The sequence below is a fragment of the Lolium perenne genome, chromosome 3, assembly GCF_019359855.2.
Source record: "Lolium perenne isolate Kyuss_39 chromosome 3, Kyuss_2.0, whole genome shotgun sequence".
NCBI lineage: Eukaryota > Viridiplantae > Streptophyta > Magnoliopsida > Poales > Poaceae > Lolium > Lolium perenne.
The window spans coordinates 344,352,195-344,377,870 of record NC_067246.2 but is presented as its reverse complement, the minus strand read 5'-3'; the positions used below and the strand labels follow the sequence as shown (position 1 = coordinate 344,377,870).

The window sequence follows — 25,676 nt, the reverse complement described above, 5'->3', positions numbered from 1 at the left end:
TCATGACTAGTGGTGGAAAAGAGAGAGTGGTGGAGGAGGAGGAAGTGAAGAAAAGAGAGAGTGGAGGTGGATGAGGGAGTAAATGAGAGGGATGGCCACCATTTTGGTGCTCCATAGGTAAGGTTTTGATTTTTTTTTGCTACGAAAACTAAAAACTGAAAAAGTACAATTTATTTTTTGATTTTGAAGAATCTAAAAAATCGGTAAATGATCATAGACAGTTGAAATCGGATGTAACTATTTCTGTGGATACTTTTCATATAAAAAACTTTTCATCAAAGGTGGTATGCAAGATTTAAACCCATTTTGCCGAAATATGACATCATTTTACCAAATATGTCAAAATTCATGTTTGTTAATTTTCTTTATAACTAGACGACTTAACACATTGATATCTCAAAAGATTTTATTTTTTAAAAATTTCTACCATTTTTTTAAATTTTCTTTAAAAACTGAAAAGGCGATTCACTGAGTACCTTGTGTGCCACGCCTATACTTGCTCCAAATTTCAAATTTTTAATTTTCATATATCCTTGTGCACATGTATGGCCGTATTTGGTGCGCCACAGGTACCACTGATATATGCACGTGGCACACTACATTGGGATGCACCATGTGGCCAAGGGTGGGTAAATTTGCCAGCCAGGCGAGAGAATAAGCGTGATACAATACTTTTGGACGTGTGGCTAGTCCGATAGGCATGTCACACCATATACCGTGCACCAGGGATATATGGGTATATATGTCTTACCTAGTACTGACTTGGTAGAGGAAACATTTCGAATCTAGGCACATGTCATTTATCAATATAACTCTCTAAAAAGAACTTTCTCAATAAAGCTCAGATAAAAATTTGCACTTACAATTCATATCATATCAATTCTAAAGGAGAATACAAACATGCAGTGGATAAATAATGGCCAGAACTAGGGAAGCAAATTCGACGCACATGAGCACCCATGCTTCCGGTTTTGAAAATATTTGTAAATTATTTGTGTTTTGAAAATATATTAAATTTATTCCATGAATACATACACATATCCTGAATATTCGTCTAAAGTTTGGTAGAAATTGCGCTATATTTTAAGCTACAAGAGAAAATAAATTTGTGAATGTGTATAGGAGCATATAGTTGTCAGAATTTTATCTTTTTTATGTAGCTCAAAATACATCATATTTTTCTTCAAAATTTTCTCCGTACCTTCAAAATCTTCATATGTATGTACATATTTAATTTCAATTTGTTTACAAGAAATATGTTTAAAGCTCAGGAGCACTGTTGCTCATATACGGAAGACGGAACTAGGTCAAGCTGAATTTGGTAAAAAAAAGTGATACATTTCCCCTCTCTGGGTCACCACAAGACACAATGGCTCTTTTCTAATTTTTGATAATACAGTCTTAATTTCGTAGAAACACGGCGATGTGTCTAAGGTCCACTTGTTTTGCCAGCTTAAAAAATAAGCTGCATGCTCCCAAGCTTCTCTCATAAGACACTTATTAATTGAGGCTATTAAATTAGTTATATCCCATAACTAATTTAGAAATTCGGATAATAAATCTGGTGGCTTATAAAAGAAGACAGAGAAGGAGAGAAGGAGCAGCTTATTAGACTGCTCATAGTGGGAGTAACATAGCTAGTAACATCACACATCTCAAGGCATTTTGGTGACATGGCATGCTAATAAATGAAGAAAGAGAGTGAGGTGGTAACTACCATAACATCACACACCTCAAGACAAGATGAGTCTACAACATAATAAATAATACAATGCATGACACCACATATAAATTACTACCAACTATGAAGGTAATAACCTAGACTAGTAACATGTCATATGTTACTAGTCTAAGTTACTCCCCACTATGACCAGCCTTAGAGCAAGTACAATAAGGTACAGTCTGGCTATAAGAGATAAAATATTATAAACTTGCTTAGTTGGAGGAGAGAGATTAGGAGAGAGAAGAGGAGTGGGCTCTTATCTTATATAGCGAAATTTCTAGACGCGTCTTTCCTGAAGACTATGTGAGATTAAAAGGTGGGCCATGTATTGTAAAAGTACTACACTTTTATAGCTCACTATTGTATATGTTGGCTCTAAATTAGCTATAGATGACATGGCACTTGGCTTATAGCCAACAACTGGCTACACTATTGGAATTGCTCTTATTAGTTATCCCATATCAAAAGTGTATTTTCGCAGTTAAATATGACGGTGCTTTTTCCATTCAACTACCACTAGACGGTGTTCTCATCCCCGCCGCCGCCGGCATTGCCGAGGTCGCCGTCACGATCCCCGCGACCACCGACGCGGAGATGGCGGCCGCCGTCGCCGAGCACGGGCAGGCTAACGGCCAAACGCTCGAGCACGGCTGGGCCTTCTGGCTCGTCAGCCCGCAGGTGGAGGCCAGAAGGCAGGTCGCCTCGGAGAGGACCGTCCACACCTTCTCCACCGTCGACGAATTCTGGAGGTTTTATCCCATAAGTCCGATGTATTCTTGATTTCTCAGCTGATACTCGTAGGCGGGAGTTAATGCTGTAATTTCAGATGTCTCTCAACATATTCGCCTTAGGGAACGCATGAAACTTTTCAATTGGTGATACGATGCTCTCAATCAACTGTAGCAGCTGGTTTCTTAGTGAATTTCCAAGCCTCATACAATCGGGAAAGTAATTTTGGGTAGTACCATGGTATACTGAAACTTCAGCAGTCTGATTGTTATTGATATTAACTATGATGCTCTTTCGATCTAGTGTTTGGAGACATGTGAAAAATCCACCTATTAAGTTTAAGTGGGTAGTGTGCATTGGCTGACTTCCTCGATTGTCTTCTCCCTGATGATAACATCTGTTGTTACTCGCAACATATTTCAGGCCAATTTTTTGGAGAATGGCTTGCTTAGGAAATCAGGATATGTTCGTTTTGACAATTCATTCATTCTTTACTGAATTTTTAACCTTTTCGTTTACTAGATTAATGTATTCCTTTATGGCTAACGAGTTGGATGGTATTTCAGCCTTTACAACAATATCCTCCACCCTAGCAAATTGGGCGTGGGAGCTGACCTCTACTGCCTCAAGGATAAGATTGAGCCGAAATTGGGAGACCCCATTTGTGCTAATGGAGGTAAATGGACCATCAGTTGTGGCAAAGGGAAATCTGACACATTGTGGGTGCATACAGTAAGCGTCTTTTGCCTCCTTCTTTTGGACACTTACCTTACCTGCAAATTCCACCCTAAGTACCTTTTCACAACTTCATGTTTAGTTGCTGCCGTTGATTGGTGGACGATTCGAATGTGGGGATGAAATTTGTGGTGCAGTCCTCAGCGTGCGTGGGACACAGGACATGATAGCTGTATGGACTAAAGATTCTGCTAATGAACCTGCTCAGGTATAAGTTCTCAAATTCATACTGAAGTCTATTGTTTCAGTACAAGCAACAACAGTGTAGTTTGCAGCATCATATCATAGATTAAAAATTTGTCAAATGTAAGCACTTATAGTGTTGGGACTGTTAGTTTTTAACCTTGTCCACTGTCAGTTAAGCCTTATTTTCGTTTTTGTGTTATTTGTAAACTGGGACAGAGGACATCTAGGTAAGCCATGTCCTGAACACTGTGACTCTGTCACTAGGACTGCATTTTATTGAGCAGACAAGGGATGGGCCAGTGGTGTCGTTGTAAACAGGGGCTGGGAGGTGACTCGCATGACCTGGTGTATGCCGCTTGCCCGCAAGGTTATATACCTGCACAGCTCCCTGCTGGATAATCACGTGTGCTCATAATCTGTTCTTGGTCGCGCGTGTGTGTGCTCTGAATCTGTTTGTCAGTTTGCCTCACCTAATCATGTGTGTGTATTTCAAGTTCCACCTCAGTCCACCATGCATAGGGAGGACGAAGGATACTCGGTGCCTATCAGGGATCTTGACATAGAAATGGACGAGCTTGTTGTGGTGAATGAGTGGGCATGTGCCAAATGTCGTTCTGAACGCTAGAAACGCTATTTTAACTATACGGTTTTCTGAATATCTGAAGAGTACAGCATATGTAACTGAAGAAACTTATATTCCTCAAACGATATATGCAGTACTGTGAACAGCAGAAAATTGTCGAAGAAACTTAGACATGAAAGGATTGCTATCTTTGGTTGTACTATGCATCTATGTTGTGGTTTCCAACATAAATTGTTGTAGGTAAAAGTGTAACAATTTCAGCTAAAATAGCGTGTTGAGCTGTGCTGTATGACTGAAATTTTTCACTGATTTTTAAAATAAATTGCAACATTTTTATGATAAATGTAAGGCATAATATTTCCAAAGCTTCTTTGATAAATGTATGTCATGGATGTAGGATAAATGAAGTATATTATGCATCATGCTGCTACTTACTTTCTCTGCCTTGTACGCACTTATTCATTAGCACTACCACCCATGCAAAGTACGCCCTCACCTCCGTAAATGATCAGAGGTTAGTCTTATCATCTACCTTTGTGCAAAGTCCAAAAATGCCACACATGAGTCTACAGAGGGAGTATTATTAGCTTTTTTATTTCGTACCGGACTGAGAGTAGGTTGGTGGTCCGTGGGGATAATTTTCTGAGGTGTTTCTGTTTGTCCTGAATATGTTCCTTATATTGTCTAAGTTCATTCTGTTTGATCATCAACATTTCCAGTTGTGCTGAACAACTTTTTTTTTACCAGCAAATCATCAGCAATCAGTGGAAGGAATTTATGGATTACAAGGACTCCATTGAGTTTATCGTTCATGATAGTAGTGCAACGACGGTACAATGCTGGTCTACCAAGCTTCCACAAGATCTCTTCGGTCTCATCTACAACAGGGTGCCGGATCCACGCAGCCGCGTGCGTTTTGCTGCTGTCTGCAAGTCGTGGTTTGCTACAGCTGCACGGCATCCCGTTCCACCCGCACTCCCGTGGCTGCTCCTCTTGCCACGCGATGGCAACAAGATGAAGCGCCTTTACTGTCATGAGGACAACCAGATCCTGCGTGTCCCGGCCCTGAGATGTTTCATCGACCACTGGTTCATTGGCTGTCACGAAGGTGGATGGGTTGCCACGTATGATCCGGGCCCTTTCAAAATCGTGAACCTCTTCTCAGGCTTTGAGGTGGCACTCTCTGAGAAGCAGAAGTGGATTCCCCGCTCTGGCCGCCTTTGCAAAACAATGATTTGGAATATCATATTCTCCAAACCACCCACTTCGAGCGACTGTATCCTCGCCGCCATCACGGATGTTTCTCCTCTTGCGCTCTGTAGGGTTGGCTGTCCAGATGGTGGGTGGACGATACAAGAACGAAGATACAGTGTCAGGCTTGCGGATATCACCTTCTGGAATGGCGAGCTCTATGGCCTCACGCTAGAGTACTTTGACCTTGTGAAGTTGGAGATCGGCATAAACAAAGATGGTGCGCCACTGGTCACGGGTGTCAATCGGCCGGCGGTCACCACAGAGCACCAGGTGCCCCCTCATGATGTCTGGTACAAAAAGGTGGATGTCAGTTACATTTTTGAACTGAATGGCAAGCTTGGGATGGCTGTGAAGTTCCCGTGGTCACCCAACTTCAGACCTTACTTCAAGGTGTTTAATCTCGTTGACGTCGACACCGGTGAGGGGATGGCATATCGCACGTTCAAATGGGAAGAGGTGAAAAGCTTGGGTGACTTCGCCCTATTTTTGGGTCCAAATTGCTCGAGGGCTGTGCACGTGCCGGAGCACAGGCATGGTGGTGTGCAGAGAAACCGCATCTACTACATCCACCGTAGTTGCTTAGGGAGGAATGTGGTCCCGGAGGATGACCTGGTGTTTTTGGCAATCTCGAACAACGATGGTGACCCTGTGTACTTCAAGGAAGATGACCATGATGGTGTGGATATGATCAGGGCGGTAGGATACTACGCGAGGAGAGGTCCTTATCCTCCCATGTGGCTTCTCCCTCCAGATTTTTAGAATGCACGCTATCTCTGTTCCTTTTGTTTCCGAGTAAGAACAAACTTCATGGATTACTGGTAAGTGTTTTGTTAAAGAACTAGGGTTTTGGGTTTAACCGGTGACTCGTTGGAGCCCGGGTTGCGCGTTTATATAGACAGGAAAAACCCCTGTCGTGGTTGTTACAGAGACCGTATGTATTGGGGCGGTGTACTACACCGTGCCCAATACATACCATATACAGGTATTTCAACAGCCCCTCTTAATCTAAACTGCGAAGAAGATTTAGATTACGCCTAAATTCTAAAAGACCTCTAACTGGTAAAGCCTTGGTAAAGCCATCAGCAACTTGATCTTTACTAGAGACAAACTTGATAGCAAGCCTATTCTCTGCCACTCGTTCTCTGACAAAGTGGAAATCGATTTCAATGTGTTTTGTACGAGCATGAAATATTGGATTTGCTGAAAGATATGTAGCACCAAGATTGTCACACCATAAGCATGGTTTTTCTCTGAGCCTAACACCAAGCTCTCTTAGAAGTGCCTCAACCCATATCATCTCTGCTGTAGCATTTGCTAGTGCCTTGTATTCAGCCTCAGTACTTGATCTTGACACTGTAGCTTGCTTCCTTGCACTCCAGGAAACTAAGTTTGGTCCAATAAATATTGCAAAACCTCCTGTGGAGCGTCTGTCATCAATACAACCAGCCCAATCTGCATCTGAGAAAGCACTCAAGAATGTAGAAGAAGAAGGCTGAAAAGTGATACCAATGCCAACAGTATCTCTAACATAACGTAGTATCCTTTTGACAGCTGTCCAATGAACTGTAGTGGGAGCATGCAAAAACTGACACACCTTATTAACTGAGAAAGCAATATCAGGTCGTGTGAGTGTGAGATATTGCAAAGCACCAACAATGCTGCGATATTTTGTACTATCTTCAGGACCTAGAAGCTCTCCTGATACAAGAGAAAGAGAATCCGAAGAAGATAATGGTGTAGGAGAAGGCTTACAATCTCGCATTCCAACTTTATCCAATATATCCATAGCATACTTTTCTTGTGTGAGCAACAATCTATTCTGTATTTTCTTCACCTCAATTCCCAAGAAGTAATGTAAGTCACCAAGATCCTTGATAGCAAAATCCTTATTCAAATCCTTAACCAAAGCAACAATGGCCTGATCTGAAGAACTTGAGACAATGATATCATCAACATAGATTAGCATAAATATTGTAACATTTGATCTTCGATATAAGAACAAAGATGTATCTGCCTTTGATGGTACAAAACCGAGACTATGCAATTTTGAACTTAACCGAGAGTACCATGCTCGAGGGGCCTGTTTTAAACCATAGAGAGCTTTATCCAATTTGCAAACAAAGTTAGGAGCACTTGGATTTTCAAAACCTGGTGGTTGTCTCATATAAACCTCCTCTTCCAGAACACCATGTAGAAACGCGTTCTTGACATCTAGCTGCCGTAATGTCCACCCTCTAGCAACTGATATAGCTAAAACAGTTCTAATAGTAGCTGCTTTAACAACAGGACTAAAGGTATCCTCATAATCTATGCCATATCTCTGTTTAAAACCTTTTGCAACTAGGCGAGCTTTATACCTGTCAATGGTGCCATCTGCCCGTTTCTTGATGCGATACACCCACTTGCAATCAATCAGGTTTTTACTTGAGCTAGGTGGTACCAAGTGCCAAGTTTGATTTTTAAGCAATGCATCATATTCCTCCTCCATTGATTTGCGCCATTTGGGATTTCCAAGAGCCTCCGAAAGAGAACAAGGTTCACCTGTAGCTGCGAGTAATCCATAACGTATTGTACCATCCGTATAAATTTTTGGAGTTTTAATACCTTTTTGTAGCCGAGTTTGCATTCTTGCTACAGGAGCTACTGCAGCGGGAGGAGCCACAGAAGATCCGGTGGAGGCAGGAGCAACATGGGGATCTGCAGGAGAATCTGGGCCAGGTTCCTGGCCAATCGGTGAAGGAGACCGTGGCTGACGCACAGGAGAGCGGGACTGCGACGGGGCCTGAGGCGGCGACCGATTCTCCATGCGTTGTTCTGTCGGAGAGGCATTGATTACTGGCGGGTCCCGCAGCGGGGACGGCTGGCGCGGGCGACGCGTGTAGACGCGGAACGGGGCAGGGCCAGCATGCGGGGACTGCTGCTGCTGCTGTCTCCCGCGCGCAGAGGAGACAGGATCCGCCTCGGGATCCGAGGAGTACGAGGTTGCAGGAGAATCCTCCTCAGAGTCAGCGCCCAGTTCGTCGTTTTCTGCAACATTTTCCTGGGAGCTGTTCTCACTCGTTTCTTCGTCATTTTCAGTCAGATTTTCACCATCGTGTTCAGCATCGGATAGAGATTCACGATCATCATCAGGTGGAGGTGTATCCTGGACATGGTTAGTGACAATTGGTATAATAGGTAAAGGCATATGATCAACATGTGACGCATCCCCATTAGTACATGCAGTATTTTGTGGTGGCAACAAAAGGGTTTCTTCGCGAAGGCGTTTTCCAGCATTGGGATGTAGAGATGCAAAGGGAAAAACATTCTCATCAAACACCACATCTCGAGAAATGTAAACACGACCAGTGGTCACATCTAGACACTTGACACCTTTATGAAGGGGACTATATCCCAAAAATACACACCTTTTTGATCTGTAAGCAAGCTTTCGTTTGTTGTAAGGACGGAGATTGGGCCAGCAGGCACACCCAAAAATCCGAAGAGATTCATAGTTTGGGGAGGTGTTGAGAAGGCGTTCGACAGGAGTTTCATTTTGAATGACTTTGCTAGGAAGAAGATTAATTAGGAAGGTGGCTGTGAGGAAGGCTTCATCCCAGAATTTTAGAGGCATAGATGCATGTGCAAGTAGAGACAGTCCTACTTCCACAATATGGCGATGTTTACGCTCAGCGGAACCATTTTGTTGATGGGCATGGGGGCAAGACACATGATGAGTAATGCCAACTTTCTGAAAGAAGGTATTGAGTTTTTCATACTCGCCACCCCAATCTGTTTGCATAGTCACTATCTTCCTACCAAACTTACGCTCAACATAGGCTTGATAGTTAAGAAAAACTTGATAAACATCAGAACGTTTCTTGAGCAAATAAATCCATGAAAATTTACTGAAATCATCGATGAAGCTTACATAGTATGAATGTTTACTAACAGAGGCAGGTGCTGGACCCCATACATCAGAGAACACAAGTTCAAAAGGAACTGTGGACACACTGGTGGACACAGGATATGGCAACTGATGACTCTTAGCTAGTTGACAAGAATCACACACATAAGGATTTATTTCTGGACTATATGAAAGCTGATTTTTCCTAACAATCTGTTGCACCACAAATGAAGAAGGATGTCCTAGGCGGCGATGCCACGTGGATGAAGATGGCTTTATTATGACGAAGGCTTGCTTGGAGGACCCGGTAGGCAGAGGCACTAGCGGGTAGAGACCACCATAGCATGGTCCCTTAAACAGAATTCTTCGAGTTTCCCGATCCTTGATAAGAAAGAACCAAGGGTGAAATTCAATGGAAACATCATTATCAAGTGTAAGTTTGTGAACAGATAAGAGATTCTTTGATGCAGTGGGGATGTGAAGGATGTTGTTTAGATGCAATGTACTATGGGGAGTATGCAACATGGAATGACCAACATGCGATATAACCATACCATTGCCATCGGCAGTGTGGACGCGGTCTTGTCCCTTGTACTTCTCGCTGGTGGTGAGCTTGTTTAACTCGCTTGTGATGTGGTCGGTTGCTCCTGTGTCAGAATACCAGTTCGAGTCAACGCCGTATGAAGCAATGTGTGCTCCTTTCTTCCCGCGCCCAGAATCCTCGTCGTCGCTGTCGTCTTTCTTGAACCGCCACCAGCAGTCTGATGCCGGGTGTCCATGGATGGTGCAGATCTGGCACGTCACATCCACAAACGGGGTAGGGACACGGCCATGTCCGCGGCGACGTCCTCCATCATCACGCCGGCGCTCATAGCCACCATCACGTCGCTGTTGTGGGCGACGGTCATCCCAGCGTTGTCCACCACCGTCACGGCGGCCCTGTCCACCACCGTCATCACGGCGGCGATCATCATCACGACGCCTGTCGCCATCGTCGCGGCGTCGATCATCATCACGGCGCCTGTCGCCATCGTCGCGGCATCGATCATCCCAGCGTTGTCCATAGGCACGGTCACCGCGGTCACCACGCCCAGTATCTTGTCCGCGTCGAGCTGCATTGGCAGATGAAGTGAAGCCAATGTTGCCGCTGTCAGAGAGCATCTCCTGACGCATATCATGGGCGACGATCTGATCATAGAGATCGTCGATAGTTGTATCGCTGTTTCCGTTGACTGCAGCGGCAACGTCATTGTATGAGGCATCCAGTCCATTGACCAGGTACCCAACCATCTCATCTTCTTCAACTGGTTTCCCTGCAGCGGCAAACTCGGAAGCAAAGGCCTTCATCTTGGCAAAGAAGACAGAGGCCGACATGTCCAGTTTCTTGGTGCTTTGAAGAGATCCGCGAAGCTGGTTGATTCGGGAGCGGGAACGAGAGCCGCACAGGTTCGTGATGATTGCCCAGACAGCGGCTGTTGATTCAACGCCGATGGTGTGAGCGAGGATTTCCGGCGAGAGCGAATTCAGGATCCAGCTCAGCACCGTGGAGTCGCGTGCCACCCAGGCTGCATAAGCCGGGTTGGGAACTTTTTGCTTGTTCTTGTCTGAGTCTTCCACCTCCAGCTGCTTCACCGGTGCGACGTCAGTGCCGTCGAGGAGCTCTAGCACCTGAGCACCACGAAGGGCAGGGTGAACAAGCGTCTTCCAGAAGAGGAAATTGGACCTGGTGAGCTTCTGGGAAGGTGGGGCTCCGAGAGAGGCAGCCAGAGAAGATGCGGTGGATGAGGATGCCATGGCTCGAAGCTTTTTTTCCGATCTAAGATCGTGAGATTGATTTCCGATCGAGGGGATCGTGGGAGTGGCTTCCGATCAAGAGGATCGTAGAGAGGATTTTTGGGTTTCCGATCTGGAGGATCGTTGGCAATTGTTGTTTTGGTTTTGGATTTCCGATCGTAGAGATCGTGAAGGGTTTGTGGTTTCCGATCGTGGGGATCGTGGAGGATTTTGTCGGCGGCTAGGTCATGGAAGAGAATTGCTCTGATACCATGTTAAAGAACTAGGGTTTTGGGTTTAACCGGTGACTCGTTGGAGCCCGGGTTGCGCGTTTATATAGACAGGAAAAACCCCTGTCGTGGTTGTTACAGAGACCGTATGTATTGGGGCGGTGTACTACACCGTGCCCAATACATACCATATACAGGTATTTCAACATGTTTAACTTATTCAGGATTTCAGACTTAAGATGGTGTGCGCTATCTCTGTTCCTGTCTGCTTGTGTACTTATCTTTTCTGATCTTTGCCCGATCTTGACAAGCTTGCAACTTCCTGGTAGTATGCGCATGCCTGAAAACTGTTTTCAGCCCATTGTTGCCTGCCCGTAGTTTGAATTATACTTGTGTTTTGGAACGAGTTTAATGTCTTCAATATAATAATGAGGTAGCAAGATGTTTACTATAAATGTATATCTGCACCCATACAAATAGGCAGTCTGGATTTTTCATTGGACTTGGATCGTTGCAAGATGATATCTCTATATGTGTGCATCTTTCAGTTGTTTTCAGAATGATATATCTTGGCGCCCATAGGGATCTCATATTTTTGTTGTAAGCGGCGAAGGTGGGAGAAGTAGATATGGTTTCTCCGCACGTCGCCGCACCCGCTTGTCGGCACGCGCAGCGCCTTGGAGCATGTTGGTTCAAGAAGAGCGGGTGTTCTCCTAGGCTGTTTACCTCACAGGGTCTATGCCTTTTATCTACTAGCTCGTGGAATTTTATAAGTATCTTTAACCCTAATGGAAATTGCTATCTGTATGAAGGAATAATCACTTAATTATTAACTGTTGGTTATGATTAATATAGATACCGTAAAAGATCTACCTAGTTATGTGCATCATCTTGTACACGATACTAAATTTTGCGCCTTGTGTTCTACGAAGGTTTCAATCTAGAAGCCACATATGACAGCGTGTGACGGATCGTGATGCGCCGTGAGGGAAAAAGCATCGCTGTCCTCACTTTCTTCGATGCACTTATTTCTGGTGGCTTTTGTTTGATGCCTCAGCATGAGCACAACGTTTAGGCATGTACCTCGGTATTTAAAATCGCTAGTGCCCGCATGTGCTATTGTAGTGCTCCCCTTGTCGTTGCTAGACTCCACATGGTAAACCTATGTGGAGCTGACGGAGCTGTGGGGCATGTTTCTCTAGTCGAAGTGTTGGTGGGTGGAGTCGCCCGAGATTTTTGTTACTCACGGTGTAGGTACTAGAAGCGCGGCGACACGTGAGTGACATTCCGGTGGAGAATGGTGTAGGCTGGCTGCAGCGCCGGAAGCGGTTCGTTAACGGTGGCTACTTGTCGGAGGCGACTATGTCGTCCTTTGAGTGAGCTCGAGCCCCATCTGTCCGCCCCAAACCATCTCCCTCCAGTGGCATTGCAGGCATGGGTGGCTTCCTTTACCACTCTAGCGATAATGTGTTGCTTACGTCCGGGTTACGTGGTAGTGGCGGAGTGGAGGTGTGGCTGCCTCCTGATTTGGACCAGTGCAAGCCCAATCTAGGCTTGTGTTGACCGTGGACAACGTGTTTCATGTGGTAGCGGTGTGTGTCCTGCTTTTGATGGTGGTGGTGCGGTTCATCTTTTCGTATAGTTGGCTTCCTCCCCAGACTTAGGGTTTGTTCGATTCAAAGGATTCCTAAGGATTCTTTTTAGGATTCTAACTCATAGGAAAATTTTCTATGTAGGGCATTTGATTAAAAATATTAAATCCTTTAAAATTACTATGGATTTGTTTCCTATACTACAAGCTCATAGGATTTTGAGCAAGAGGTTCGATCTCTTGGAAAATTTCTTATGTTTCTACGGAAACTATGGCATGTACTCAATCTGTATAGAAATTTTCTGTGTTTTTCATTTGGTGCAACCAAACGACTTCTGCAACTAATTCCCACCTTTTTTTAATTCCTGTAGGATTTCAAATGTCATGAAATTCTATTCCTGTGTTTTTCATATTCATGTGCTTTTGAACTCATTTGAATGAAACATACCCTTATTGGTTGGGTTCGTCATCATTTATGTGGTCATATATAGCTTCGGCTTGATCTTGCTGTGGACTCCCAGAAGCTCTGATAGATGAAGAGGCTAAGCCTAGGAAAAAGCTTATTCTTAGACGGGTGTCCATGATGTCGGTGATGGCGCTCTAATGCATCATTTTGTTTCTCGGTAGCATCATCGAGAGAGTACTTCCTCTCCATTTGGCTTGGTCTTCGAAGGGGGTCAATGATGGTGACGAGGGCACATATGCGTGTCATTCTCCTTCTTGGTGAATTCTCTGAAGATATTGCTCCCAATCATCCTAGCTAGTGGTTGTTATTTGGTTGTGGATCATTGTTTGGTTCAAAAATCTCACCGGTTGTATCGACTTTGTTTTGTTTTTTTTCTACTGTTTTCCATCCTAGTTTCTTATCGTAATGAAACTAGGCATATATAGCTTTTGCCTACATTGCAAAAATACATTATTTATATCAGCATGAACCAATATTTTTTCTATATACTGGATGAAATTTTGAATCGTTTGGTTTTTAGAAAAAGTAAGATACACTATATTTGGCAAAGAGAGAAATTCAAAATATACCCCTTCATTAACTTATATGTGAATCGACCTTACAAGGAGCTCTGTGAAGACAAACAAGGATGTATTACAGAAATTGATCATTAGTTCCAATTTGTGAAAGACAAATTTATTTATGGCCCTCAGGGACGGGCGGCCCACTGGAAGTCGGGGTATTTTAGTTAGCCTGACCAGTAACCATGGAGATTCCGGCATGGCGGCCGAACCTAGCGACCTTGCAGTCGGTTGCGAAGATGTCGGAAGAAACGTAGGTAGATGCACCACCCATAACTGGCATGTTGGCGCTCACGCTAAGCTTGTTGACGTAGTCAGTGCGGTAGGTCTGCCCGAGCACACCGTGCACATCATCGGTTAAGTCATAGAACCTGAACCCAAGGTCGAAGTGGGCGAGGCAGTCGTCCTCAGTCACTCCATAGTTGTGGATGAGAGAGTCCTTTTCCGTGATGGGCACCACCTTGGCGATGATGTCGAACACTCCCTTGAGCTGGACCCTGAGGCCATTGGCGGTAGAGGTCCTCCTGATGGTCAATGCGGGCACTTCTGTTGATTGCCAGTGTCCATCAACCTCGGCAGGGATTTCGATGGGCATGCCGTCGAAGGTGAGCTCGAGGCGGTCAACATTGTCATCCCACTTGATGGTCTTCTGGGCGCCCATGTACAAGCGGTGGTCGGCGAAGAGGATGCCGAGAGCCTGGATCCAGGTGAAGTCACGGGTCATGGTAGGGTTGGTCTTGCCGATGAAGTGGGTGTTGATGTGGAGGTCGGTGTCGGAGATGATGCAGAAGTCCTGGTCCTTCTTGCCATGGAAGTAGAAGTCGTTGCCGTCGGCGCCCATGAACCGCGGGTCTCCGCAGACACCGTAGAAGTCGCACACTTGGAATAAAAATGTTATAAATTGAAGCATTTAGCTAGATGAATGTAAGTAGTAGGATGCAACAAGGATACAAATGTTGTGCTTACGGCAGAATGTCTTGCAGTTCAGAGCCTCGTCTGGTGAGCATTGGACGAAGCACTCGTCGGCGCAGCGGTTGGGGCAGGTGGCGTTGCAAGGCTTGATGTGGTCCTTGGTGTTGTCACAGCTGGATACCTGGTTCTTCTTCCCCGGGCGGATCATCTTGGTGTTGGGTGGCGTCCTCGGAGGCGTCCCTGAGCCCTTCACGCCGGCGCCGTCCACGGCGGCTGCCAAGGCGCAGAAGGCCACCAAAGCGGCGAGCAGTACAACGATATGCTGCCGAGCCATCTTGGCACGGCAAGGGTGAGATGATTGATGTCTGCTAAGTGTGGTGGTGGTGGTTGTTGTTGTTGTGATGTGATATTTAGGACATCAGATGGTTACAATTTATAGGGTACCAAGTATGGCTACCCATGAGATGTGCGATAGATTCCAGTGTGATTACTTAGATGAGTGATTGGCTTCAGAATCTAGGAAAGGTGCATGCAAGCGTACGGCTTTTGATCATCCTCGTCCAGCTCATGGTCAACTCTACAGGGGTTTCCTGTTTGTGTTTGCTTAATTAAATCTGAAGTGTCCTGCAGATGATCCTATGCTGGCCATGATGTTAGATCACACATCGGTGGTATGAGTTCCTCAGAACCCCGTGTCGTGTTGCCGTGTTTTGCGTTGGAAGGATCGTAGTTAAACTTCCAGCACACGGGCGTACGCAAAGCGGCAGAGCATCGCTTCGAAGGAGCGCTGAGTGCATATGCACAGCTGGAACACCTAGCTTTCTTTGCATGACACGCCACAGAATCCTCACGGCAGGGGAGGCACCTTGGGTACCTGACTATGTGGTAGTATCACATGCAAGGTCTCGGACAGAAGAGAGAATCTTATCTCAGCAGCACCATTACCGTGTGTGAACTGTGAAGTATTTAGCACAACTGTGCACTAATTATTGGGCAAACAAAAAGTGGAATAATTAGCTAGATGAAAATAGAGATTCCATTAATACACAAAAAGGCGAAATATTTCCCATTTTGAGCAAGGATGGTCCAAACTAAGCAGGCCATAAGGGTTTACATTTTCCGTGGAAATCGGTATTGCAGTCCCTTCGGTATCTTGTTATGGCGGAAGCATCTTATGTTTGAGAAGTTCATCCAAGTCTTCCTCGAATACATTTAGTTTTTGACACATAAATTCTTATGCGGGAAGTCTTCATTGTTTCTAATTTTTCAATTATTCAATACTATCCTACTTTCCAAATATACTTCCATAATTTTAGAAAGATTGATTGGTTAATGATTATTTTTAGAATTTATAAATTTTATCATTTGTATGTATAACCAACGCATAAGCTTTCACGAAGAGTTTGCATCTCTTATTTTGTTTATGCACCTCAAATATAATATTAATAGTTCTTATATACAAATGCAATTTTATGAAATTTTTAATTTTTACAAATACATTGTCATACTTAAAAAAACCTATTGTACATTTAATGTTAGTATGAAATTCCCACCATGTTATCAACCATATGTAGGGATGTCAATATTGTCCATGGATCCATGTATCCTTTCAGCTGCTTTTAAAAAGTCCCCTTCGTCCAGAGGTTAGGACGTCGGTTTTTCATGTCGAAACACGGTTATACACAAATATCTAACCTGCTAGCATGGACATGGAGGGCATTTTCTGTCCATTGCATTCACATGGCAGGTACCCGTGAACTCACTTGTTGGACATGGAGAAATTTGTGATCCATTGATTTCCAACAGATGTCCATCAAGCGAGTGGAGCCCACGTAACATGGCTTGGACTATGCAAACATTCCTAATCTCATCTAGACAATGAAGTATTTCTTGCCCTGTTGGTACAATTTCCCAATTATCCCTAGATAATAAAATGTCGCGTTCTATGACAATGCGACAATTAATTTTTTTGTTGGTTTGGGTTGTTATTTTTCAAATTTTTCAATATTGTTTGTAAATGTTTTTTTTGTTGGTATTGTCATGCATGTATTTATAGGCTATGCTCATGGATTGCATGCTCTATCCATGGATGTCTTTACGGACGGAAAATTTGATGCCATATGGATCTTGAGGATCTCCACGCATCCTCAGGTGCCATTGTCCTCCATTGAGGCAGCTCGGCAATGTCAAAATTTGTGATCCACTGAGGCAGCTCGGCAATGTCAAAATTTGTAAGTCATACTTCAGGAAACATATAAGAGATCTATGACCCCTGATGAATGGAAAATCCGTGGCAATCATATGAAATACCCAACTAAAAAAGTGTACTTGTCATTAATCAACAACCCTCCCAGAGCCCCTGCACCATTTAAATGGATATGGAGATCGGCATGCCTTCCGAAGCATCGATTCTTTTTCTGGTTGTTGATACAAGTCCGTCTAAATAATGAAGACCTGACATTGAGGAAGAACTTCCATGTTACTTCCAAATCATGTGTGCTCTGTGATGACAACACGGATGAAACTCTACTACACTTATTCTTCTCATGTGATTTCAATCAGACTTTCTGGTGGAAGATTGATCAGGCAAAGCAAAGATCATCCAATAATTGTTTTAAAGAAGCTCTGATCATTGGTTGCTAGAGTATGTGGAATCAATGGAACACCATCATTTTTGATGGTATACAACATGATATTGACAGGTGTCACAATTTTTTCAAATAATCCATTATGATGGTCAGGCATAGGGTTAACCCAGCCTGAAAGAGGGCACGCAAGATTGGCTTGCCTTATTGTAAACTTTATTCATAACTTTTGTACCATTGTAAATTTTCTGCCCCTTACATAAATGAAAAATGACACAGTGGGAACTTTTATTCCCACTATTTGAGTGACAAAAAAAGACTAGGCTCATGCGTTTAGTGTATTCCACATGGAAAAATACGGGTCAAATGTATAAAAGGACAAAAAAAATGAGTCACTATATGAATCAAAATAACTTTCCTAATGTAGATCAAGCAAAAAATCTTACCATCTATGTTCAAATGTGGTAGTCAACCAAGCAAAGGAAAAAATATTGTACTACTAATTAAGGGCCGGTTAAGGAAAAATAATGTTGATTAACCACTAGCGGAGCTACACACTACAGGAATCGGCGTCTACGCCGACGGCCAGCTGCCCTCGGCGTAGCCATGCCTTGCCCTCGGAGTAGGCTACGCCGACGGCAGCCCTCGGCCTAGCCCCTCGGCGTATAGCCTCCTCGGCGTAGCCAGGTGCGCCGTCGGCGTACGGCCGGCCCTCGGCGTATCCGCGCTAGGCCGACGGCCAGGTGAGCCCCTCGGCGTCGCCGCCCTCGGCGTCTCCTGGCGGCGCGCCGTCGCTGTTAACGGGCATCGTCATACGCCGACGGCCGGGCCCTCGGCGTAGGTCAGCGACCTGGCGAGGAGCGGGGCGACGTGGCGCGGCCTGGCGACGCCAGCTGTGCGCGTACGCCGACGGCCTCACCCTCGGCATAGGTCAGCGACCTGGCGAGGAGCGAGGCGACGTGGCGCGGCCTGGCGACGCCAGCTGTGCGCGTACGCCGACGGCCTCACCCTCGGCATGCCCTCGGCATATCGACGTGCATGCATGGCCACGTGGCGGCCATCCAGACGCAAGGCCTACGCCGACGGCATTGCCGTCGGCATAGACCTGACCAGGCCTTGCACAATTTTTTTTTCTTTTTCCAGTTCCTTTTTCTGTTCCCTGTTGCAATTCAAATTCAATTCAGCAGGTCCAGTTCATCCAAATTCATCCAAAATCGACCAAATTCGTCATAATTCACATAAATATCATATAATCCACATAATACCATACATGGTGCACATAATAGCATACAAGCGGTGAGTGCCATGTCATCCAAATACATAGTAGTAGCAAGCAAACCCTAGTTCTAAGCTGACTAGCGGAGGAAGGAATCGGGCGGGGTGTGTCCGCCCACATCGTTGGCGAAACGAGCAGCCCGGGGTTGCGTTCCGGTAGAAGCTGCAGAAGAACCACCTGGAGAAGGACCGGTGCTACGCCCAGGAGAAGTCGACAGAGAGGCACCGGGAGTAGTCCCAGGAGTAGTCGACGGAGAGGCACCAGCAGAACGCCCAGGAGACCGACCACCTTCATGAACCGGTGTGACCTCGCGCCCACCCGGCGATGCCTGGTTCCCGGACCATCCCGTTCCCTACATGTTCCCTACATGTTAGCAACTTGCGAGGCAAAGAAAAGTGGTAACTACCGGTTTGGCAAAAAACTTACCTCCGGTGTGGATCCGTAGTAAGTCGCAGCGAAAGCTGCCCTCGATGGCATGATAGGCATGTCCCCCGCCACGGTAACTCGAGCCGGTGGCGGTGTACCAGTAGACATAGAGATCATTATTTCCTGCAAGATAGGTTACAAGTTAGGCTTTGCAGAAATAAAACATCAAACTGAGACTTGTCATCTACTTGCGCGAGAAGAAAGATTCAGACTTACTCCTATATACGCCATGTAGGCCGTATTCTGCCTATTCCACTGCGCAGCGGCCTGCTGATACGCTTCATTACAGGCTTCGAAGGCCGCCTCAAACTCAGGCTACAATTTCAGAAACAATGAATCTCGTCAACACTTAGCCATGTAGGAAGGAAAACCGGAAAGAGGATGAAAATGAGGAAAACTTACATCGTAGGCGGGTGGACGAGCAGGCCGTGGACGAGGCTGGGGGCTGTCGGCGGTGAGGGTATGCTTGAGACGCGTGTAGCTCGTGGCTGGGGTAGGCTTGACCGCCTTATTCAGAAAGGGGAAACGGCCATGCGGACGCCCGTGCCCCGACAGGACCAACGACTCGGCGTCAGTCGGGATGCGCAAGGGGTCATCCACCTCCGGGTGACGAGACCTCACCATGTCGCAGTAGTCATCCTTGGCGGCTTTGGCATTGCCGTAGTACTGTGGCTGAGGCAATGCGGGATTGGGCTTCTGCTTCGTCCGCATCATGTCATATATCTTGGGATCATGAAGCACCACCCCAGGTGGTGCCTCGGCCAGCTGCATCGCGAAAAGAAAAGTTAAGCGTATCACAAATGAGACATGACAGGAAATGAAAGAAGGTCGTTCCATGTATATACATACCTTTTTCCCCTTGAAGCGGGTGTAGTCGCGGTTTCCCGCGCAGTGTGTGCCACCGGTGCCTCGGTTCTCCATGTTACGCCTCGACACGGCTGCAAACTCCTCGTCCTGCCTGAGCCACCTCGCCCTAATCAGCTCCTCCCATGCCTCCCTATGCTGCTCGGCCCACTCGGGACAAACCTGAAAACGCAATACTCAGCTCAAGATAATCCAATGAAAACTTAGCAGCAATGTAGAATCTCATTGACATTTTACTCACCGGCATGTACTCCTCAATGGTCATTGCCCATTCCTCCGTAGGCTGGTTACCAACATAGTACTCCTTCTTGACCCTCTTACCCTTGTTAGCCCAGAAGGCACTAGCGCTGGTGATCTTTTGGTTGTACCACTGCTGCGGTGTCAACCTCTCGCAAGCGCCACGCAAAGTGAGACGCGCCTTCGTCTCATGCTCCGGGTCCACACGGTAGAAGCACTTCAATCATGCATAAATCAGTTGTGAAAGTCATGAGTTAGAACATTAGGGCCATCAACAATGAACGGTGCTCGAGAAGTATATGTCTTACCCAGAACTTGGTGGTCACAGCCTCAGCAGCTGTCGCGAAGCCTACGGCAGGGGCATCCTCATAGTCCGCCCAAGTAGTGGCTAGCTTCGTCTCGCCACCGGGGACCGTGCTAAGGGGAGTGTATCTGCTGGGCCAGAACTTCTTAATCAGAGCCCCAAGCAAGCTGTTAGGCATGCGGGGGGGGGGGGGCTTGGCATCCCATGTCCAGTTGCTGCAAATAAATCACACATTAGTACACATGCCAAATTGTTTATTATGCCCAAGATGAAAATACATGTTCGAAATTTCTGAAGTAGTACACTTACTCATCGCTCGAAGGAATGATAAGGGCCTTGTCATCATGGGTCTTCGGCTCCTTCCTCGCATCGGGGACTCTAGCTTCTCCACGAACCTTCAAGGGCTTCGGCGCACCCCCATCCTCCATCACCTCCAACTCAGCCCTAGAGTCCGACTCGTATGTAGACTCCGTCTCCATCTCCACCTCCCCACTAGACGGACCCTCTAGGTACAACTCAGGAGCCACGTCACCAGAAGCGGAGGGTGGCTCGTCAAAGTCCATGTGTACCCCACCGCCACCTCGTCCTCCACCTCGTCCTCCTCGTCCTCGTCCTCGTCCTCCACCTCGTCGTCCTCGTCCTCCATCGGTACCATCGGCGTAACGCGGATTTTGCACCGGGGCTCGATCACTCCGTCTAGTGGGTCTAGGAATATTCCTCTTCACCTGCGCCAGCGTCTTAAGCAAGCTCTCAGAGTCTGCCTTGCCGCTGCTCATATTGTCCAGTCACCTGCATTGAGAAGAATAAAACAGTTAAGCACAAAGACATATTATATGAAGATACTAAGAATAAAAGGCACAATGCAATTAAGAAGCATGTTGACATAATTATATGAAGATACTAAGAATAAAAGGCACAATGCAATTAAGAAGCATGTTGACATAATAAAATGAAGATACTAAGAATAAAAGGCACAGTGCAATTAAGAAGCATGTTGACAAATAAATACTAAGAATAAAAGACCCTCACCAGCCATCATCGCTCTCACGCTCACTCTCATACTCCGTCTCTTTCTCTTTCTCTTTCTCTGGCTCACTATCACTATCACTATCTTGTGAGTACAAAGTTGAAGGGTCGACGGGTGGAGGCTCATCATAATTGTCATTCGCCTCAAGTAACTTCTCGAGCATAGATATGTCCTTTAGATCCACCACTGACTCACCACGAGTTTCTGCATCGTTCCCGAGGTCCTCTTGAACAAACGGTTCTAAAATATATTCCCAGTCGTCCTGTTCCTCTTGATAGAAAATCCCCTCGTATGTCACGGGGTCAATGTTGTTGTAATCATCCTCAGAGGGAATCGGTAGGTTACCATGTGGCGATACCTGGAAGACGACTTCCCAACCCTTGAGTTCCGCTTTCTGGCATGGGTAGGGCAAATAATAAACTTGCTTGGCTTGCTGAGCCACAACAAAGACATCGGCTCCGCTATAGGTGGTCGAAGGCTTAACTTCAACTAACCCAATGGACCTATCACTTCTCTGTCCACCTATTGGGTCGAACCAATGACACTTGAACACGACGATATTGAGTTGCACGTTCGTACGATTGAATGTCAACTCGTATACACTTTGAGCCGCTGCCGCATCACCTCACCTCTGTCACGTTCGCGCTCATCAAAGTCGACTTCCGGGACGTACCCATGCATATACCCATATTGCAGAAGGTGTTTATACATTTCATCCTTTCCACGACGGAGACGCTTCACGCAGCGAACACAAGGGCAAAGTGCCCGAACCAGCCCCTTTGTACCACGCGCTAACTCATTCACTAGAAAATGGGTCTTCCTTGTCCACTCATCTGTTTTCTCTGTCGCACTAACACGCTCATTGTACATCCATCCATTATCAGCCATCCTCTGCTTTATTGGGAGCCAAACCACAGACATAGCATTTATATCAAATAGAAAATTAAATGCATCATATTTTTATTTATTTTACCGGGCGAAACGCATGCATCAACCTACATCTCTACTAGGTGGGCTCCTAGCAGCCGCCGGATCCGTAGTTGGCTACGTTCTCCATGCTCTACCCCGGTCCAAGTCAGGATTTCGGCAGCACCTCCCCGCTGCTCTCCCGATACACGTCTCGGCAAAAAGCCGAGAGGATGTGCATCCGGAGAACAACGGGGAGGCGCCGCCGAAATCCTGACTCGAACCGGAGTAGAACATGGAAAACGTAGAAAACTACGCATCCGCCGACTGTTCCGTAAATGCCGCAAGCATTACGGTTCAAAATATGCGGACCACTAATGCATATTTATCCGCGTAACGCTCGCGGACGGGAAGTGACACCTAGGTTACGCAACTGGACTTGGAAAACGAATCTAGTGACATAAGAAAATGCGGAGAAGGGGAGGCGATGTTTTAGCTCACCCTCGGCGGACGGAGAGAATCACGGACACGGCGGTCACGACGGAGCGGTCACGAGGTCGGCGGTCACGACGGCACCTATTTCCATTCATTAAAAAACAAATTATTTCACATTTCACATTTCCTATTTGTATTTCTATTTCACATTTTCTATTTCACATTTTCACATTTTCTATTTTCACCTTTCACAAACATTTCACATTTCACATTTCCTATTTGTATTTCTATTTCACATTTTCTATTTCACATTTTCACATTTTCTATTTTCACCTTTCACAAACATTTCACATTTCACATTTCACAAACTATTTCCATTCTATTTGTATTGCTGAATAGCATACAATACTACAAATAAAAGTTAAAAAAATGAAAAAAAACTTACCATAGGAGAGGCAGGGGCGGCGGGGAGGCCGGAGGCGGCGCGAGGCGGCGGCGGAGGAAGGGGCGGCGCGTGCAGGGGAAGTCGGGGGAGGCGCGAGGCGGCGGCGCGAGCAGGCGGCGGCGGGGAGGCAGAGGTCGGCGGCGGGGAGGCGAAGACCGTGGGGAGGAGGGCGGCCGGGAGGGGAGGGGCAGCGGGCGGCAGGCGGCGGGGCGGCCGGCGACGGGGAGGGGCGGGCGGCGCAAAGGCTGGCGGCGCGGGGAATACAAAATTGACCAAATTTATTAGGAACGGGGTGAATACAATAGTTTATCAAAAGTTATACACCTCAAATTTAGAAGCTACATAAACTTATGAACGAATGCATCTTAGATATTGAATTCCATGTGTTTGTACCAAATTGCTACCACCACTACACAAGGTACAACTGAATGTAGATAAAAGAAACATCTATCATCAGGTGTTGTCAAGGGTTAAGCATAGATCCGATGCTCGATTTCCGACGAAACACTAGTTCTGTTGACCGCGCGGTCTACCCCTTTGACTGCATCCCATCGGGGGTCCCCCGGTGGGCATATGCCTCCATTTGAGCTTGGTTATGTCATAGGTACATGTGGAAACATGGATCATCCCATATGATATCAAGTTTCTCTCCGGTTCACGTACGAGGGAGTTCCCCCCTATACATGCAGAATCTGCCTAAGTGTAGGAACCCCCTGTCCGAGAAGCCGGACACACCTGGGGGGGTAGACTTGGATATAAAACCATCTAAAATCACTTTTGTGCATTCCATGTGGACACACACAAGTTTTGGGGCCATTCCCTAGATCTGGTGCTCGATTTCCGATGAAACCCTAGTTCTGTTGACCGCGCGGTCTACCCCTTTGACTGCATCCCATCGGGGGTCCCCCGGTGGGCATATGCCTCCATTTGAGCTTGGTTAGGTCATAGGTACATGTGGAAACAAGGATCATCCCATATGATATCAAGTTTATCTCCGGTTCAACTCCGAGGGAGTTCCCCCCTATACATGCAGAATCTGCCTAAGTGTAGGAACCCCCTGTCCGAGAAGCCGGACACACCTGGGGGGTAGCCTTGGATATAAAACCATATCAAATCACTTTTGTGCATTCCATGTGGACACACACAAGTTTTGGGGCCATTCCCTAGATCCGATGCTCGATTTCCGATGAAACCCTAGTTCTGTTGACCGCGCGGTCTACCCCTTTGACTGCATCCCATCGGGGGTCCCCCGGTGGGCATATGCCTCCATTTGAGCTTGGTTAGGTCATAGGTACATGTGGAAACAAGGATCATCCCATATGATCTCAAGTTTCTCTCCGGTTCAACTCCGAGGGAGTTCCCCCCTATTGACAAGGGATTAACTTGTCAATGCCTATGGATTGTAGGCTAGGGTTTAGTTAGAAGTAGAGGGTAAGTAGATCTCGAAGGTTTCAGCCGAAAAGTACTCGACGATTGTGAAAACTAGGATTTGCAGACAATGATTCGGTTGATTCTTTTGTCCCTCGACTCCCCCTTATATAAGAGGTGAAGCCGAGGGATTCGTGCTATACAAGTTTACAGAGTCCGGGACGTTTTCTAACTCGTCCCGCCAGATTACAAACAACACTTCCTATTACAACTCTATCTTTCCTTAGTAAATCTTGGGCTCCCGAATCTTCTTATTCTTCGGGTATTGGGCTTCCAGTAAACCCCGGGTACCATCTTCGGCAGGCCCAAATGGGATGCCTATGTCAGTAGCCCCCGAGATTTTGCTTGAATCGTAGAGTCAGGGAAAATCTCCATTGTTTATTTTTACTCGAAAGCTTTAACCTTTTATATTTCTTCACATAAAATTCTATATTGTACAGGGATACTGGTAATTGGGGCTAGTTCATCTGACGGATCAGGTACTAGTTAACTGCTCTAGTGGCAATCCGCAAAAACCTACTTCAAAATCACGTCCCGGACATGATCTCGGGATACTGGTGTAAACGTCGACAGGTGCCGCTTAAGGTCTTACCATTCTGTCGAGTCCCAGTCAAATTTATCGGGTACCTAACGCGTCCGTTAGGATTTTTCTTCGTATCTGTTGATACGGATAAAAGTAGCAGAGCGCAGTCTTTGGCGATGCCACGCCCAGCAGAACGGATCTGGGGTCTTACCTTCGCAAATTTGCGGCATTCAGAAATTGATCGCAACTTCGGCGTTCTGAGAATATATTGTCGAGTGCTTTTCCGGCTGTTGGAATGGCACATTTTATCGAGTCATATATGACTTATATTGTTCTCCCGATGGGAGTATATGTAGAGTTAATTATAACTCGAAATATACTCTCTTGTTTTTCTATTTTTGTTAATTTCATCGGGCACGCGAACAGCGTTCCCGATGGGAGTAGTTTCGAGGCTACAACCAAGAACTTGTGCTTGGTTGTAGGCTCAACATGTTAGTCCACCTTGTCGCTATATTTTCATTACTTCCCAATATGATCTCTTTCTTCTTCTCTCTTTTTTTTATCTCTCGGGTGCGCGAACAGCGCTCCCGAT

At 46.0% G+C, this 25,676-nt stretch overlaps 3 protein-coding genes across 3 annotated transcripts; 1 reads left to right on the top strand and 2 right to left on the bottom strand.

Annotated features, from left to right (window-relative positions):
• The first annotated feature begins 2,197 nt into the window (after positions 1–2,197).
• Positions 2,198–6,057, top strand: LOC127346081 (uncharacterized). The gene is made up of 4 exons (XM_051372609.2): positions 2,198–2,472; positions 3,019–3,184; positions 3,270–3,395; positions 4,704–6,057. Exons 1-4 carry the CDS (start codon positions 2,318–2,320, stop codon positions 5,967–5,969), a joined length of 1,713 nt encoding a protein of 570 aa, XP_051228569.1. The 5' UTR covers positions 2,198–2,317; the 3' UTR covers positions 5,970–6,057.
• Positions 6,058–6,210: 153 nt separating this feature from the next.
• LOC139838320 (uncharacterized) lies at positions 6,211–10,890 on the bottom strand. Its single transcript, XM_071827727.1, has 8 exons — positions 10,372–10,890; positions 9,911–10,208; positions 9,651–9,743; positions 9,142–9,239; positions 7,815–8,355; positions 7,568–7,757; positions 6,805–7,141; positions 6,211–6,702 (listed from the first exon to the last, which is right to left on the bottom strand). The coding sequence occupies exons 1-8, from the start codon at positions 10,888–10,890 to the stop codon at positions 6,211–6,213; spliced, it is 2,568 nt and encodes an 855-aa protein (XP_071683828.1).
• A 2,821-nt stretch (positions 10,891–13,711) lies between these two features.
• LOC127346078 (uncharacterized) lies at positions 13,712–15,005 on the bottom strand. Its single transcript, XM_051372608.2, has 2 exons — positions 14,683–15,005; positions 13,712–14,595 (listed from the first exon to the last, which is right to left on the bottom strand). The coding sequence occupies exons 1-2, from the start codon at positions 14,960–14,962 to the stop codon at positions 13,880–13,882; spliced, it is 996 nt and encodes a 331-aa protein (XP_051228568.1). The 5' UTR covers positions 14,963–15,005; the 3' UTR covers positions 13,712–13,879.
• Positions 15,006–25,676: the final 10,671 nt, after the last annotated feature.

Bases quoted from the DNA above. Each gene is read 5' to 3' on its own strand.
- LOC127346081 (XM_051372609.2), top strand. From the start codon at position 2,318: ATGGCGGCCGCCGTCGCCGAGCACGGGCAGGCTAACGGCCAAACGCTC. The intron at 2,473-3,018 runs GTTTTATCCCAT...ATGGTATTTCAG, and splicing joins ACCGTCGACGAATTCTGGAG to CCTTTACAACAATATCCTCC. The intron at 3,185-3,269 runs GTAAGCGTCTTT...CTTCATGTTTAG, and splicing joins ACACATTGTGGGTGCATACA to TTGCTGCCGTTGATTGGTGG.
- LOC139838320 (XM_071827727.1), bottom strand. From the start codon at position 10,890: ATGGCATCCTCATCCACCGCATCTTCTCTGGCTGCCTCTCTCGGAGCC. The intron at 9,240-9,650 runs GTATGGTTATAT...CTTGTCAACTAG, and splicing joins CCACACTGCCGATGGCAATG to CTAAGAGTCATCAGTTGCCA. The intron at 8,356-9,141 runs GTTAGTAAACAT...AACCATGTCCAG, and splicing joins GGGGTCCAGCACCTGCCTCT to GATACACCTCCACCTGATGA.
- LOC127346078 (XM_051372608.2), bottom strand. From the start codon at position 14,962: ATGGCTCGGCAGCATATCGTTGTACTGCTCGCCGCTTTGGTGGCCTTC. The intron at 14,596-14,682 runs GTAAGCACAACA...TTTTATTCCAAG, and splicing joins GAACTGCAAGACATTCTGCC to TGTGCGACTTCTACGGTGTC.